Source organism: Halyomorpha halys, unplaced genomic scaffold (genome assembly GCF_000696795.3).
Source record: "Halyomorpha halys isolate HHAL.00 unplaced genomic scaffold, Hhal_1.1 Scaffold410.1, whole genome shotgun sequence".
Lineage (NCBI taxonomy): Eukaryota > Metazoa > Arthropoda > Insecta > Hemiptera > Pentatomidae > Halyomorpha > Halyomorpha halys.
In genome coordinates, this window is record NW_027111460.1 from 20244 (window position 1) to 37645 (window position 17402).

At 28.0% G+C, this 17402-nt stretch overlaps 1 protein-coding gene across 1 annotated transcript in view; it reads left to right on the forward strand.

The window, feature by feature from the left end:
• The window catches only part of kek3 (kekkon 3), a 15014-nt gene extending 7663 nt beyond the window's left edge, over positions 1-7351 (forward strand). Inside the window, exons 2-5 of the mRNA XM_067049498.1 lie at positions 1544-1720; positions 2836-2970; positions 5698-5824; positions 6924-7351. Coding sequence (XP_066905599.1) covers positions 1544-1720; positions 2836-2970; positions 5698-5824; positions 6924-7115 — 631 coding nt within the window. The 3' untranslated portion in view covers positions 7116-7351. The remainder of the gene's footprint in view (positions 1-1543; positions 1721-2835; positions 2971-5697; positions 5825-6923) is intronic.
• Positions 7352-17402: the final 10051 nt, after the last annotated feature.

The following is a 17402-nucleotide window of genomic DNA, read 5'->3' on the forward strand; positions in this document are numbered from 1 at the left end:
GAAAACCTAAGAGAATGTCATTTAAAGAAGAGTAAATTTGCTAAAATATGAGGCCTAAAAGAGTTATTTATGTTTAATAGTTTTCAAGATATAGCTTTTTAAAAAGCAATATTTCATAAAAATGTTGTATGCGATGTACTGAAAGATCAGTACTTAGTGAATTTATTTTGAAAAATTTATATCTCTAAAACCATTTAACGTACAGATGTCTATTAGCACTAAAATTAAAGCTTGTTTAATGAACTATAAAGTAATTTATGATGTTTATCTTCGTAGGAGTAATAGTTTAAATGAAATTTGCTAAAATAAATTGATTTATAGTTGTTCAGATAAATTTTCATTTGCCAAATTTATATTCATATGGGAATATCATAAAAACTACTACCCCTTCGAAGGTACGTGTCATAAACTACTTTATAGTAAGTTAAATTTCCTTTATTTTGAGCGTTAGCAGACATATGTGCATCTTATGGATATAAAGATATATTTTTCAAAAATCCAACATTTTAAACGAACAACTAGAAATTAACATTTTGTGAGTTTATTTTGTCAAATATCATAAAAACTACTACTCCTACAAAGATAAACATAACTAACTATATTGTAATAAATTTAACTAGCTTTAATTTGAGCGTTGGCAGACATCTGTATGAGCAATGGTTTCTGAAATGAAGTTTTTCATAAATCAAACTTATTGTCCGAACAACTATAAATCAATTTATTTTAGCAAATATCATGAAAACTATTATTCCTACGAAGGTAAAGGTCAGAAACTTCTTTATAGTCCATTAAACTAGCTTTAACTTGAATGCTAATACCTGTGTCAGAAACTATGTGACCTATACGTCACATAGTTTCTGAGATATGGATTTCTCAAAATAAATTAACTAACTACTAATCTTTCAGTAGATTATTAAATATTAAAACTAATATTTTTAATAAATATTTCCTTTTTAAAAAGCTAAATCTCAAAAACTATTGGACGTAAATAGCTCTTTTAGGACTAATATTTCAGCAAATTTACTCTTCTTTAAATAATTGTCTCTTAGATTTTCTAGTGTTGTTGGTAGTTTTTAAGATATAGAGCTTCGAATAAAAAATTAATGTTTTTTTAAGGTTTTGAAACAGCCGCCATTTTTTATTCTCCCTACCTCTACTTGGCAGACTCATCAGTTTTGACTATTAATTATACATAGTTTTCATTAGAGTAATCAAAAATTGGGGTGAGATAACTGCCTTTTTTTCTTCCCGGCTCTTGTACTAAAATAATAAAGAATATTTTGAGACTTAACTTGGATACAAATTATTTTACATAGACATTTCTTCTGTTATTCTTCATTTCATTAATTTACTCCTAAATGTAACATTTGATATTATGCAACATCATAGAATTTAATTTTAAATTTATTTTCATTTTTCATTTTACTGTTCACTTTACAAACCTTTCATTTTGATATTATTGATTGATTTTAATTAACACAAGATATTCTATGACATATTTGCAATGAGCTAATAATATTGTTAATTCATGACCCTTTGATAGAACCCACCTGCAATTGAGCGAAGACCTGATTGGGGTGCAGCAGCACATTCTTCGCAAAGAAATCCTTCCTACAACTAGCCTGTATACGACAGCAGCACCTGATGACAGTAGCATCCCAGATGTGGTCACCAATCCTGCATCCATTGTCTCAGCTGCAGCCACTCTTCCCAGATTTAGGTTTCTAACAAATCATTTCTCATATTCCATTATTAAAGATTTTTATTTTACATACATTATATACATATATACGTTACTTGAAAGTTCTTTTATATTATTAATTTTTAATTTATATGATTCATTTGTTTTTGTTTGTTGTTGTTTTTTTAAAACTTTTTAACCTATTTATTTTTGTTTTAACTTATTTATTCATTTATATTTTATTGTTTTTTTTTTAAATTTATGTATTAGTTTTTTAACTTATTTTTTTTTTTTTTTTTTAACTGTTCTAATGCAGTGACTATTTTTTTTTTATTTATTCCAACATTACTATTCATTGATAATTTCTTTTAATTAGGATTTAGTTTGTGTAATGGACCAAACATGTGTTGCGGATTACGGGAGAGGGGAGGTATGAGTGAGTGATATAGGGGAAATAGCATATTGAATGGTAAATTGTAATATGGCTTTATGCGAAAAGAAGAAAGAAACAAGAACCAAATATATATTAGAAAAATAAAATAAAATTGTACAAAACAAAATATTTGAAATATATTGTATTTAGTTTATAGATGATTATTGTTTGATAAAGAAACAAAAAATTGTTTTTGTATCATTATTAATATATGATAGTGTATTATGTCCAGATATGGATTTATGGATACACTGTGTGTTAGAGCAACCTTATATATTTGGGCGACATTGCTGAATTCAAGATACCAAAGCATTTCTCTCTGATGAAAATATTTCTTATGTTATTATGTAAATATTTATATATGATCTTTCTTAAGTATGATGAATGAAAACAAATTAGTACACTCAAAAATAATATTTTTATTTTAAGAAACCTTAATATAACATATAAAATTGAAAATATAATAATAAGATTAAAATAAATTATTTTATTTCAAAATTATTTAACTTCCATGTTGGATTTGATTTAGCTTTTTATGGTTATATATGTCACCAGAAATATTCTTAAGGAGATTCGAGTATATCTAAAATAGATTAATCATTATTTATGAGATTTCTTAGATATTATTAAATTCTATATACTATGATTACAGTTGTAAAAGTGTTATAACTACACTATTAAGAAAAGTGTAAGTTCACCAATTGATTTTTTTCTGTCCTAGATCAAAGGATTGGTACCCAAATGTGTCCAGCAGCCAGTCTCCCTTGCTGGCTGGATCAGCCAGTGGTTCTAGCCCTGGAGAAATGAGTATCAGTAGGAGGTACTCAATAGAATCGAGAGCATCCGCCCGTTACAGGTATCTGCTAATTAAATCTACTTCATAACCTATTGATGAATTAATTTAAATTTAAACCATTAAATTAAATTAAATCTGTATCATTAGAACCCATTATGGATGAGGGGTGCAGTACTTTGTACGGAATTTAAATATTAAATTAAATATAAATATTAAAAAGCTATAAATAAATTTTAAAAAATGTCTGACCTAAATAAACTCTAGCTTAAGTGATAACTTTAATAATTGTTAAATAATACACACTGCCTCCTAAGGAGGGGCATTCCCTGAGGGGGAACTTCGTACTGAAGCCTTTCAATTTTTGCCTAGTCAACTCTCTGGGCTAATAAACCTCATCGAGAAATGCTATGTATAAGATGTTGGCTTTTAGATGATCAGAAGATTCTATTGTAATATTTATTGATTCTAATAATAGATTTAGGAATATTACAATATATATAATATGGTTATTAATTTGTACAATCAATATACTTTCAAGAAGTACACATTTCAATATATGATGTTTGCCCGATGAGTGTAGTGGTTCTCCTTGTGGCAGCTAGGTAGTGTAGAGACTGTAGTAACGGTTAATCGGTATATTGAGCAGTAACTAATTGATAGTAGCATGGTCACTATAGATTAATCAGTCCATAAGACATTCTTCAATTGTATTTTCATTTTGTTTTAAAAATATCAGATGATTTTCCATAATTTCACAGTAAGAAAAATTGACTGAAGAAGATTTATTTTTTTTTATTTTATACCAGATCGGCCTGGTATGGGCATTACATGGTTGATATAACCGTTATATTATATATTTTTTTTTAACAGTTCATTATGGGGGGGAGGGTATAGTCTCGTACAAAAGACACCCCTAACTATATACAATGTTGTTATTAAAAGAAGAAAAAAAAAATAAATATATAAGAGTAATGCTTCTTAATAAAAGAGGAATGTAAAATTAATAACAAAAAATAATAATGGAAGATTATTGATGATTGACCGTGTGTATCGATGAATGGACTATGGTCCGGGTGCGGTCAAAAAAACTCAAATAGTAAATAATTATACTATTTTTATTGAGTCAACGTTTTGCCCTACGTTGCAGGGCTTCGTCAGGGCTAAAAAAGATACAAACACTTGACATAGTGATTAAGAAAGACTTACACATATTGTATCCCATTATTTTATACTTTATTTCTCCTTTGTTTTTCTATCTATGAGTGTTTGTTTTTTTTAATATCTCTCCTCTCCCTAATATATCTCTTCTCCTCCTCTATTATGTATATTACCATTTATTGTTTACCTAATTTAAATTTTTTTTTTTACAATGTTTACTTTAAAATTATTTCCGTTATTATGGTGTACTAACTGCCATCCCCATTCCTGCCAATACAAACGGCTCAGTCTGATTTTGACCTCCGTCAAAACAGGTATGAATTCTGTCTCATCATTTGATTTTTTATTCTTTTCTTTTTTCATCTCTTAATTTGTACTTTCTTCAATATTTCTTCTCTTATTTTTTCTCTTATCTTTCTGTTACTATTACCGTTTTCATTCACAGTTTAAAACCTTTAATTTTTCTTATTAAATTTTACTTTTCATTGTATACCCCTGTTATTTTCCACTTATGCTTTTTTTTGTAACTATGTCAAGTGTTTGTATCTTTTTTAGCCCTGACGAAGCCCTGCAATGTAGGGGCGAAACATTGGCTCAAATAAAAATAGTATACTCATTTAATATTTGAGTTTTTTTGACTGCACCGGGACCATATTCTATTCAGTCATATTTTAATATTCTCATATTCATTATGTAACAACTTTTTTGACAATTTGGAGAAACTTTTTGGGGTAGAATGTGTTATTGTTCAATCAAGTGCACTGTGGGTAAGGTATAAAACGGATTAATTTTAAATGAACCAATATTCTGTGAATACAAAATCTGTGTGAGTCTGAAAAGGAGGACTCGGATGATTCCTTACACCCAACTGTGTAGTGTGGAGAAGGCTCAGTAATGGTCTATGATTATTTTTCTGATTCTGTATTGAAAGATCTTCAGTTGAAGATCATTATGAAGATTTTGTCTATATAACAATGATCCAAAGAGCATAGCCAGAACTATAAAGTTTTGTTGAGGTGGTTATGTTAGATGGTCTGACTCCAATTTAAACTGTGAGGTACTCTATATCAGAAGGTCTTGACAAAACATGTTCAAACAGGTTAAGTAGCTGGTCAAGAGGTGAATGGACAGTATGAGTCTTACAGTTGCAAACCGTAAGTCCTCAGAGGGTGGATACTTTGCTCTACAGGGTGAAAGTGAATGTAAGTCTTGAGTAGTCAACTCAGTTATTAATCACCATCAAGAGATACTATGTATAAAACATTAGCTTACAGTGGATCTGAAAATTCTATTGTAATCTTTATTAATACATTTTTGAATATTACAATATCTTATAAAGGTGTTACATGTGTGAAATTAAAGTATATATAAGGATCAGTACAAATATTAATATACAGTATTCGCCTGATGACAGTAGTAGTTCCCATGTTAGCTGGTAGGCTGTCATACCAGTTTTGGCAGCTGTACTAGATATAGTATAGACAGGTTTATAATAGTGTCGCTACAGATTCAATGAAATGGAAATAGACAGGATATTTTTTAAAATAACCCCATAATGCAGTTTTCTTGATCCTTTACTGTTTAAGAATTTTTTTTGCGTATTATTACATTTTTGAATCTCCTTTTCAGTTCTAGGCCAAGAAGGTGCGAGAGATCGGCAAGCTCTTTAGATCTTTTTGAACCAGAACATAAGAGTTGGCAAAGACCCAGCTTGCCACCATCGCCAACTAGGTTTAACCCTCACAGGTCTTTCCAGGTTCGTTCAAATTATGTACATTTTAATGATTATTAGTAATAACCTGCTTGTTGCTAAAAAATTAATCAATATTTAACAAAATAAAAAGCATGATTTTGAAAACCAATAAATTGGAATATAATTAGTTGACCTCAAATATTATGAAGGATAACATGGTTTTGGTTTTTTTATCATATTTTTTTCTCCTATTATTATAAATAATGACTTGTTAATAGAATAAATAAAACTTTTTTATTTGTGCTGATAATTCAACTTGAATTTCAAGCCTTCATCAGGGCTGAAAAACAAAACAAGACAACCTTAATTCAGAGACCTTTTTTTTATAAAAATTTAAAAAAATATATATAAAAAAACTTGGAAATTTATTTAATTTTAATTGTTTTGACCACTTGGGTCGTTTACACTGGAATTACAAATTTGGTAGATTACAATTAACAAATTCATAAAGTGACTATTACAGAGTGAGAAATTTACATTTTACAAACCTACAATTACAATTGACATAGTTAGTAAATTACTATATTAAATTATGCATCCACTTATACACATTGGAATTACACTAAGACTATATATGATCATAGATTTTAATGGTTTTTAAAAATTGAAAAAGTATTTTTGTTGTGGAAACTTGGAAATTTACGTTACAATAAATGAAGTAGATAGTAGTGTTATATTTTATCTTCTATTAGTATCAATCAACTGCCACGTACTTAATTTATTGTCACGTATGTTTCCAAGTTTGTTTATTATTATTTTTATTGTCTCTGAATTAAGTTTGGTATCTCATATTGTTTTTCAGACCCGATGAAGGCTTGAAATTCAGGTCAAAAACAAATAAGTTTTGTTAATTTGTGTATTTTTGCCTACCACACCCCTTACCATCTTCTGCTTATATTATAAATAATCTTATGTCTAACGCTTCTTATTAATTAATATTCAATAATGTTTCATTGAAAAAATTAATGTTAAATTCTAGAAGAATGTAAATCATAATTCTGAAAGATTATCCTTTGTTCACCACAAGAGAAGAAATAATAAATATTTTATTGAAATGTATTATTGTGTTTACTGTGTATTATGATTTCGTAAATTGTTATAGGTATCGGAAACACCAATCCTAAACCTGCTAGATAGTGCCAACCATTACGATTACCATGCGACCCAACTTGACAGGTTCTTGGACGAGTATCGGACCCTCCAAAAGGAGATAAACCGAATGAAGGAAACTTGTCAGGAATTAAGGGGCTCTACTACAGCCGAACTCTTCCCTCGCTATACCTACAGGGTCTAGATACAGTAAATTTCATTATTCAGGAATGTTGCTCATTCTCACCCAGTATTCGATTGATTGGAAAACTAAGAAAAAAAATTAAGATATGTGTATTCATAATTTTGAAAAGTTCATGAATGATAATTAATAAGCGTAAAAGATAAATATTGTTTGAATGAATTTTTCATTTTAAGATTTTTATTGTAACTGGCTTTTGAAATATACAATTTTCTTACATTAAACTGTAATGAGGTCATAATGCGTACTAATCAACATATAAAAGTATAAAGCAAACTAATTTCATTTATATCTTGATTGAAAAAAAAAGTAAATGAAATAAGTATACTTTTTTTACAAGCCTTTAACTTCAATTATCATTAATTTTTAGTAAGTTAATTTTTTAACTCAAAATTAAAAATGTTGTATTTATATTCAGTTTTTAAGCTTATTATTTTATTTTTTGATAATGCCTCTGCTTTTTCAGTTTGAAGTATCCTTCTTAGGTTTTTAAAAAACATTTTAAATTTTCTGAAATAAAAATGACCAAATGAATTTTTAGTAAATTCATTAATGAAGAATATGGGTCGGAGCACCCTATATACTAAGACAATGTTTTTTACAAATCTTTATATAACATAAAAGAAAGTGTTTGCATACAATTTAAAAAAATTGTCTTAATGACATTTTATATAAATTTAAAGTTTTTTTAAAATTAAATCTGGCTGATAATATTAATTAGTTTGACAGTTTATATAAGAGTTTAAATTTGTTGATACCTCAAGGTGTTGAGAAAAAGTATATATTTCTTATACATACTATAACGAAAAACTCATAGCACTTTGTCAATATTATTATTTTTTTTTCTGATATTAATATCATGTAATGGTTTGTTGATTTTTCAGCCCCATAAGAGTTTTTCTTTTAACAATCTATGTTCTTTGCGAGTTTAATAATCTCTATATAGACCAAAATTTCAATCGAAGCTTCGAAGAACAAGGGATCCATAGAAACAGGAGACATCAACAACAATCTATCTACTTAAGAAGTGAAGCATTTTTTACTGCCAGTTGCAGTAATAATTTTAATCCCTGAAGTTATATCTTTGAACCCCTGATAACATTTCTAAATTGTTAAATGATGTTCTTCTTGACATTCATACAAAAATACATTATACTCCTGATTAGAATTTGCACGTCACCTTTATTTTTAAGCATAATCCTATTTAATAAAACCAACTAAATCTCCATTTATTTACTCATTTGCTAATGATAATATATAAAATGAAAGATGGTCCGGTTGCGGTAAGAATAGCTCAAATAGTAAAAGAATAAATTTATTGTGAGCTAATGTTTCGCTCCACTTTGCATGGCTTCATCAGGGCTAAAAAAGATTCAAACCTAAAGTAATGTAACAAAGTAAGGGAATAGATAACATGAAGTAAAATTAAACTAAGATATGGTGAAAATATGAGAAAGTTTAATTTATGATTTGAAAATCAACAAATTAAATTAGTAATCATAAATATCGTTAGGAGTAAATCATGTTTATATAAACTTTCTTGTATTTAAAATAATTTTTAACCATACCTTAGTCTACTTTTATTTCGTTATCTATCGTGCAATCACTGTTAATTTTTTTCAGTTTTCTCCTTCAGTCAGTTATTTATAAAATTCTTCAATATTTTGTATTTATCCGGTGATTTTATTTCTAGCAATGAGAACTGATTTTTTTTTCAAATGAACAAAAATTAATTTATTTTAGAGAAAATTTTTTTTGAAAATTTGGCATTTAAGCCTTCTTATACTATGAGGATAAGACCCTTCTGGTATTAAAGAGCACTTAATTGCTCATTGATTGAATTAATTAAATCATAATTGTTAGGGCTGTAATTCAGTCTAGAGAAAATAAAAAAAAAAAAATGAATTTTGTAAATTAGAACTCTTTCTTGTCACATTATTTTAGGTTTGTATCTTTTTTTAGCCCTCATGAAGCCCTAGAACATAGGGCGAAACATTGGCTCACAATAAATACGTTTCTTTACTATTTGAGTTATTCTAACCTAACCCGGACTAGCTTCCTTGTATATATTACTTATGGTCATTTAACGATCTTCCAATCCGGTAATGGTAATGATTCGATCTTTCTGGTCAAAGCATTGAATTATGTAAATTTCAAAATTTAGAGTATATTTTGTTTTTTGTTATTTTGTATTAACATTATAATGTGTTATATAATTTTAAAACATGTCCTTGTTATGTATTATCCAATTTACATTATTTATACTCTATAAGCCAAGGGTTACTAAAGAAATCGATATTTACCCCTTAATATGAAATGGTGGTAATAAGTTTATCGAGAGTTAATCTGTAACAAAGGAATTTTAAAATTTATAATATAATAATACAAGTATAACATTTATTTTATTACTTTTTCTACACAACTCATCAGAATTATTTGTAAAAATATGTTAATTATTCAACCTAGAACTATTCTATTAAGTTTTAAAGATAAATTTATTTATTACTAAAAGAATATTAAATAAATTTAAAAAAAATAAAGACTGGAAATACATTTTATATTTACATCAATCATCTTGAAGAATTTAATTTAAAAATTATTGATAACTCAGAACTATATTAAAATATCAAGTCAACATGGATTTACAAGAACTATTTGAATTATTAGACAAATATTTAATATAACAACGATGAACACAAAAGTTGGGAGGTTCCTGGCATAAATAAAAGTCACAAATACAATTCATAATCTTAAAAAGCATAAAATAAACAACAAAAATTTTTATCCTACAATTTAGTACCTTTTTTAATTCAGTAGTGGTTCTATGGCAACTTCTGGGAAAACAAACACCCTAAAACTTAATACATCTTTTATTTATGAATTGGATGATATTTCGGACATTATATTGTCACGATATCATATAAATCCTTGATTATTGAATGACTTGTCTAATAGGGTATTTGAGGAAATAGAAGAAAAAATTCAAATAATGTTAATATTATTGTCAATCAATTCAGAAACCCAATCATATATATTTTAATTAATACAGACACAGAATTAATTTTTAATTTAATTTTAAACTGGCTCTCGGATAAACAATTTTGTTGAGTCCTTATAGTAGCATTTTTGCAATTAGGCACTGCACAAGAATGATAAGGAATATGAATCATAATAGATAATTGTTTAAATAACAAAGAAAACAAAATAAATTAAAATAACACTCGTGCAGAGTAGATTAGCCTATCATAGGTTTATATCGAAATAACATACCAAAACAATAATGGCAGCATTAAAAAAAAAAAATTATTTTAATCCGTAGACTAAATAGCGATTTTATAAAAAATCAGAGATTTATCACTATCAAATAAGCTATATAAGACACCTCCCCAAAAAAAGAACGTAAAATATTGTTAATAAAATTCATCTCTGCAGTATTTGATGTTGCTATTTCCAGTTCCCTAAGAGCAGGGAAAATAATAATAAAACATGAAGAGATGGAATACATTTAAAAACTATTAGTTGAATAGTCTAACGCTAGGGATTGATTTGAAAATGGATAATTCATGATCTAAAACAACGTCCAATTTGTAAGGCTATTTGTTTTCCCAGAAGTTGATATATTGAAGAATATATGACCCTTAGCAAATTGTGGTAACTATTATTTTGAATTTTAGGAAGATAGTCCGGATGGTGGTCAATAAAAGTACCTCAATAGCAGAAAAAACTGTTTATTGTTAACCAATGTTTCGCCCCACTTAGCAAGGCTTCTTTAGGGCTGTCTTGATTGAAAGAAGGATGACAACTCTAAGTTCAGTTGCGATCCTTCTTTCTATTAACACAGCCCTGACGAAGCCGTGCAAAGTGGGGCGAAACGTCCCACCATTGACCACAATCCGGTCTATCTCCCATCAGTCAGCTTATCTTCTTTAAATATTATTTTGAATGTTGCATTTATTTTTCTAAAGAACATCTCAACATTGACAATGATTAATAGTTTGATACATGTTTACATTTTATCAATTTTATAAAAAAAAAAAAAAAATATACTTGCTGATTTTAATTTCTAGAGAAACAACTTTGTATTTCATGTTTGTTTTTTTTAACCCACTTTTTTTTCAGGGAAAGTCTATTTCTTCTATATTAAATTAACTGAAATGATTTTTATACTTTGATTTATAGAGTTTCTTGAAATACAGAGTCCAATCAGATTTATCAATATACTTTCAACTAGAACTTTTTTCAATAAAACAGAGGTTCCAGTAAAATTCAGTTTCTAAAAATAAAAAAAATATTTGAAACCCTCTTCTTCTTCATTCCAAGAAGCTTTAGTAGACTGAAAAACCCTATTATGGTCTATCCCATTAGACAATTGTTTGAAGCTCATAAACTCAAAAAGTTTGGCCTATATGAAATCAATTCAATGGTAAATGTTCTAAAATTCTAATTTTTTGATTAAGCAGAGTCCAATAAATTAGATTGTAACAAAACCATTCAAAAGGAACAAATTCATGGCCTACAGTTAGACTTGAATATGTCTGGTGATGAAAACAATAAAATTCTTCCAGAAGAATAAAATAAAAATAAAAAAATGAATTAGAACAAGTCAAATTAAATAAATAATTATTGTGGACATTTTAATAAAAGTGTTAAATAAAATTAATGTACTTTGAAAACCATGTGTATGTCAATAAAAAAGTTTAGAAAATGGAAATTGACAATTTTGAGATAAAATGAAATTAAACATTAAAATATTTCAAAATGCTATGTTTAATGTGTAATGTATATGTTCATAGAATAATGTAACCAATACATATAAGTTTTATTGATATGTATGTTAATGATGTTCAAGGTTATGTCACACAGGCATGAATTCACTATTTGAGACGAATGGTCATAAAACATGGTAACTCCAATTTTTCATGTATTGCAGTTTTTAGCATCATCAGCTTGTTTTGGTATGATTTCATAACTTTTTGAAAAAAATCTTTAGGAAATTTGTTTTCTTGATTCAATAATATTAATATTAATTTATGGCTAGTGAATACTGGTAGAAGTTAATATATTGTAATTAACAAACAATTTAAAATTGCAAAAGTTTTTATTTTTGCAATTACTATATTTTATAACCCAACACCTCGTTTATTTTGAAATGGTCTCGTATAACTGTCGATGAAGTCTTATCTTCGTTTATATGTGTATTAAATAATATGGAAGCTGAAGAAGTTTTTAATCAGCTAAAAACTAAATTAAAGCATAACTTTCTCTTTTCTCTATTTATTTGATTATTTTTATTATTAATTTAGTTTTTAATAGTGTACACTTTTATTGACCCTGAAAATGTTGCTATGAAACTTTTTTCTTAATCTTCAAAATGGTTATATTCCAAATTAGTTCTTTTTAGAATCAAAGAATGGAAATCTTGTAATTATGGAAATAACAGAATAATAATAAGATTTGAAAAGTTTAAAAATATAAGGAGACTATTCTTCAGAATTATTTTTAAGCATAGAAGTGTAATTTTTTATTTTAATCTATCCGTTGCTGATCATACATGCCAGTATTTTGGGGTGCTGATGGGTGACATACATGTAAACCATAAGGTTAGCCTGATTCCAGCCAGGTTCTATGGGACATGGTTAGGATACTGTCAGGCTGGTAGAAAGTTTTAATATCACAAAGTTTTTCCGCTTCTAAAAGTTAAGAATGTTTCTAATTTGGACTCGAAGAGATATTCAATACTGAACATAATTATTACATATCCTAAACAAAAACAATTTACATGAGAGGGAAAGTTCTGAAAGATTTCTTCCACAATGAATTGGTTATCATTGTAATTTTACACATCATGTAATTGAAACTAAAAAAATATTTAAGGTTTAAATGTACAAGGCACTGGTGTGTTTCTAAGACAGGAGATAGCAGCACTTCTGACCTCTTCGATTTTGTCTTATTTTTTCAGTGAAAAACTATGATATTAATCCAAATGTTATGACATGGAAATGGCGGAATGTATTTAAAAATTTTTAATCGTTAAATTCTGATATCTAAAATATGTAATTTTGAAAAATTTGTTTGATTGATGGTGTAGAAAAAATCTCGAATGTATTTTTCATGTTTCAAATACTCTCAATGATTCATTCAGAAACTGAAAATTTAGATATCAAAGAAAAGCTGTTGCCATATTTAAAATTTTCAATCCTATTCTCAACCACTCTCCATCAGAATGAAAAAATGCACATTTTGGATTAAAAATTGTATTATTTTTTCCTTAAAAAAATGTTGTAAAATCAAAGTGGTCAGCAGTGTTGCCATCTCTTAAACACCAATATTTCCTACGCTATAGAATTATATTTTTTTAGTTAAAGATTTTATTAATAAGTTTCCTGATGATTACTCATTGATTCGCCATTAGCCGAGTTTTTGCTTTTTTTTTAAACATCTTTTATTGCATTACTTTTCCGTGAAAGAAGAATTTAAGTTTTCATCAATTTAAAAAATACAAGGTGAATACTACATTCTTTATTCTGTTCAGAAAAAGGATACTATAAGAACAAAACTACAGGCAAGATGACAAAACCATGATTTCATGACTGTGTGGCTTATTTCTATATATTGTGTCGATATTTTTGTCATAAATTCAAAAAAAACTTTAAGCGCGAATTCACTGTGCGGCTGTGGTCTTAATATAAAGACATTGTACATAAATTTAAGAAGAATATTGCATCTTCTATACTATTTTTATGTCTGTCATTGACAACTTCCAACATATCAAAGGTCTGTTTTTCTCTCTTTAGTATCTGATAAGAATATGTATATATATGTATGTACGTGCAAATAAAAAGTTAAACAGTTTTTCCTAATGTCAAATAAACTGTAATTTTTCTGTACATAAAACATTTGTTATATGTAACCACCAGAGATCTGATTTTTATGAAAACTCATATATATATTTTTTTTTTAGTAGTTAATCAAACATTTTTTGTCATTATAATATCTAGAACAAACCGAACACATTTATGTTCTGTATATTTGTGGATGTATTTGAATATGTTGGCATTAAGTTATAATTATATTTGTAAATAAATTTCTTATACGTTATAAATAAATTTGTTAAATAAAAATAAAATTTAATTTAATAGTAAGTAATTCAGGGGAAAATAAATGTATAATCCAGGAGAGGTAGAACCTTGAGCATTTTGCTCAAATTAGGAAATAAACTGCAGCTTGTTTTTGTTACTCCCTCTTTTACCTTCCCACCTACATTCAATTCAGTTTTGCTCTGGCCTCCTCGCAACAGTCAGACCGAGCATTTCTCTCACCAGTACACTCCTAATGTGACATCTTTTTTTCCTCCTTTGAGCATTTTGCTCCTTTGCTCACCTGGAAAGCTCCTGCGTTTCTTATTTTAAATCATAAACTGAGGCAAGAAAATCTTAGACCTTTTACAAAATCTTGATTCTTCAGCTTCTGATGAAAGAGTTACAATTTCAAGTTCAAATCGAAAGTAATCATAAAGATTTTTGTCTACACACCCAATTATATTTTTAAAAAATAGTACAAATCATCTACCATGAGATAAATGCTCACAGGACACCTCTTAAGGAACAAAAAGCAGGACACTCCTGCCAGGTCAAACAGTAAAGAAATTGAGGTTACAGGGTTGTAAGAACTAACAAGAAATTTCTAGAGACAAAAAATCATTCTTTATTAACTTATATATCAACATTTTACTAAGCTATGAATTTTAACAAACTTCATAGCGCAATTTAGTACTTCTTCTGTTTATTTTTAAATTTTGTAATTTACATTCTATAATTTATTACAAAAAATCCAATCTCTGGTAATCAAATTTATTTAATTAAAAGCTGATGAAATAGTTAATTTGTGGCATTGAAAACATATAAATGATATGATTTTGTTTCAATAATTAAATTAAATTAATATTAAAATTGTTTTCGAGTGTGTTAACGATAAACAGATGTAAATGTGAATGGCTTAAATAACGTAAAAAAAAAAAAATATGAAATGTTAAAAAGACACTTTATACATACAGCACAAGTTTAATTTATGTTTCATAAATATTTATAAATGTTATATTAAAAAAATATATGTAAATGTTATGACATTTAAAAATTTATTCATGAAAGCCATTTCTTGTTATTTTTAGTCATATTGAAGTTACATTTCTGCTCTTGGCGTACGACAAGGTTGTCTGTTTTTGCAGCTCTTTTGTAGACCTTAAAATATAAGATCTAAAAATAAGAAATCTTTAACTCTGTCATTTAAATAAATATATGTTGAATATTTGACTAAATAAATATTCCATCAATTGCTATGCTGTGTATTGCATATCAAACAAATTTTTGAAGACCAATTACTACTTTATATGTGAAAAGTCTATGTGTTCTTATGATATTTTTATCTGTATGTAATTTAAGGAAATAAATAGTTTATATAAATACATATCACATGAACTTTGTACCTTCAAATGTCATTTTTCCTAAAGGTGATTTCTGTTTTATTTATGTACTAGTTAGGAGCTACATCTTAAAAGGACTCCTATGAGGTAAATCGCAATGCCAATAAAACGTTCATGAAAGATGGATGTTTAAATCTAAACTAAACGACTAATCAGTCGTGAAGGCTTAATACTGATGGATTACTGAGAAAACTTTGAAATCAGATTATTCACAATTTAAAGTGGGGAGGGGGCTGAGTGTTTTGTTTAAATAATGTATTTCACTTTATTCTTATATAAACGCCAAAATATTTATAGCACGTTAAACTAGCTTTATTCAGAGTACTGCTAGACCCCACTACCTTTAATGATTCCCGATTTTTTCATAAATCAAAACATTAAACTGAACAGTTGGAAATCAACATTTTATTAATTTATTTTGTTGAATATCATGAAAACTATTACTCCTGCAAATATGAACATAATAAGTTACTTTATAGCACACTAAACTAGCTTTAATTTGAATGCTAATAGACATCTGTATATTGAATTACTCCTGAGATATAGATTTTGTCAAAATAAATTCACTAAATACTGGTGTTTCAGTGCATTTTTAATGAGATTTTTCTTTTTGAAAAGCTAAATCTCGGGAACTATTGAACGTAAATAGTATTAGGGCTCATATTTTAGAAAATTTACTCTACTATAAATCATGGTCTATTAGGTTTTCCAGTGTTTTTGATAATTTTAGAGATGTGTAGTCCCCAAAGAATTTTTTTTTGTTTTGAAACAGCGGTCCTTTTTTATTCCTATGACTATACTTGGCAGACTCATCAATTTTGACAAGTTATACATAAATTAAAAATTAAATCTGTACCGCTACAACCCATGAAGGGTCAGGCGTTCAGTACTTTGTAAGGGAGTACTGTTACTAGACCAACGGTTGTGCAAGGAGGTGATTTGGTCAAAATGATGCTTAACCACCAGATTTTTACCCAATTAAGGAGGCTGGGTGGACCTCAGGAGGGGTCCAGTACCCACAGGAGTTGACTCACGGCTACAGTGTAACAGAAAACAATTTTCTGCCCAGCCGGATTCGAACTCAGGTTCTTGGAGTTAGTAGCCAAGGGCCTTACCCAGCGGCTTACCGCACCCCCAAGTATTACATAATTTTCAATAAAGTAATCTAAAATTGGAGTGAAATAATTGACTTTTTTGTTCCCTGTCCAATCTGATTCACTTTCAAATTTTAGTTGTTTGATAAATAAAGAAACTAGTTCTGCAATAATTTCTGGTTTTTAAACATTGGTATAAATTTATTATTAGTTCTTTGAAGGCTGTTTTGAAAACTGAAACTAAAAATGATTGCAAAACAAATTTGTTTATGTACTAAACGAGTAAAAGCTGAAGATGAATTGACTTGGGCATTATAACCAATAAATGTTTTCTTTGAACCTACCTTCCTATGAACTCTACAGCTGATACAATTGGTTGTAAGTCAAAGTGAAAGATAAAATTAACTCTAAGTAAAGGTCATTATTATTCAATTTTTAAGGTTTTGGTTAAACAAAAAATGTTCCTGAACAGGTCTCTCGAGTTTCTATAGAGCGTTTCACTTTATTCTTACAGACAAATACCAAAATAATGTCCAACCAAGCTTTTTGTTCATGAATCGAAATAAACATTGCACAAGATCCTTACTGTTTGGTATTTCTTATAAAAGTAAATGTTAGCTGGGCTGATAGTGTAGGATCTTTATGATTGAATCAGTCCGGCGTTTAAAAGACGACTGCCATTCTGACTGGAAATGTTCAGAACAGAACAGTTTTGAT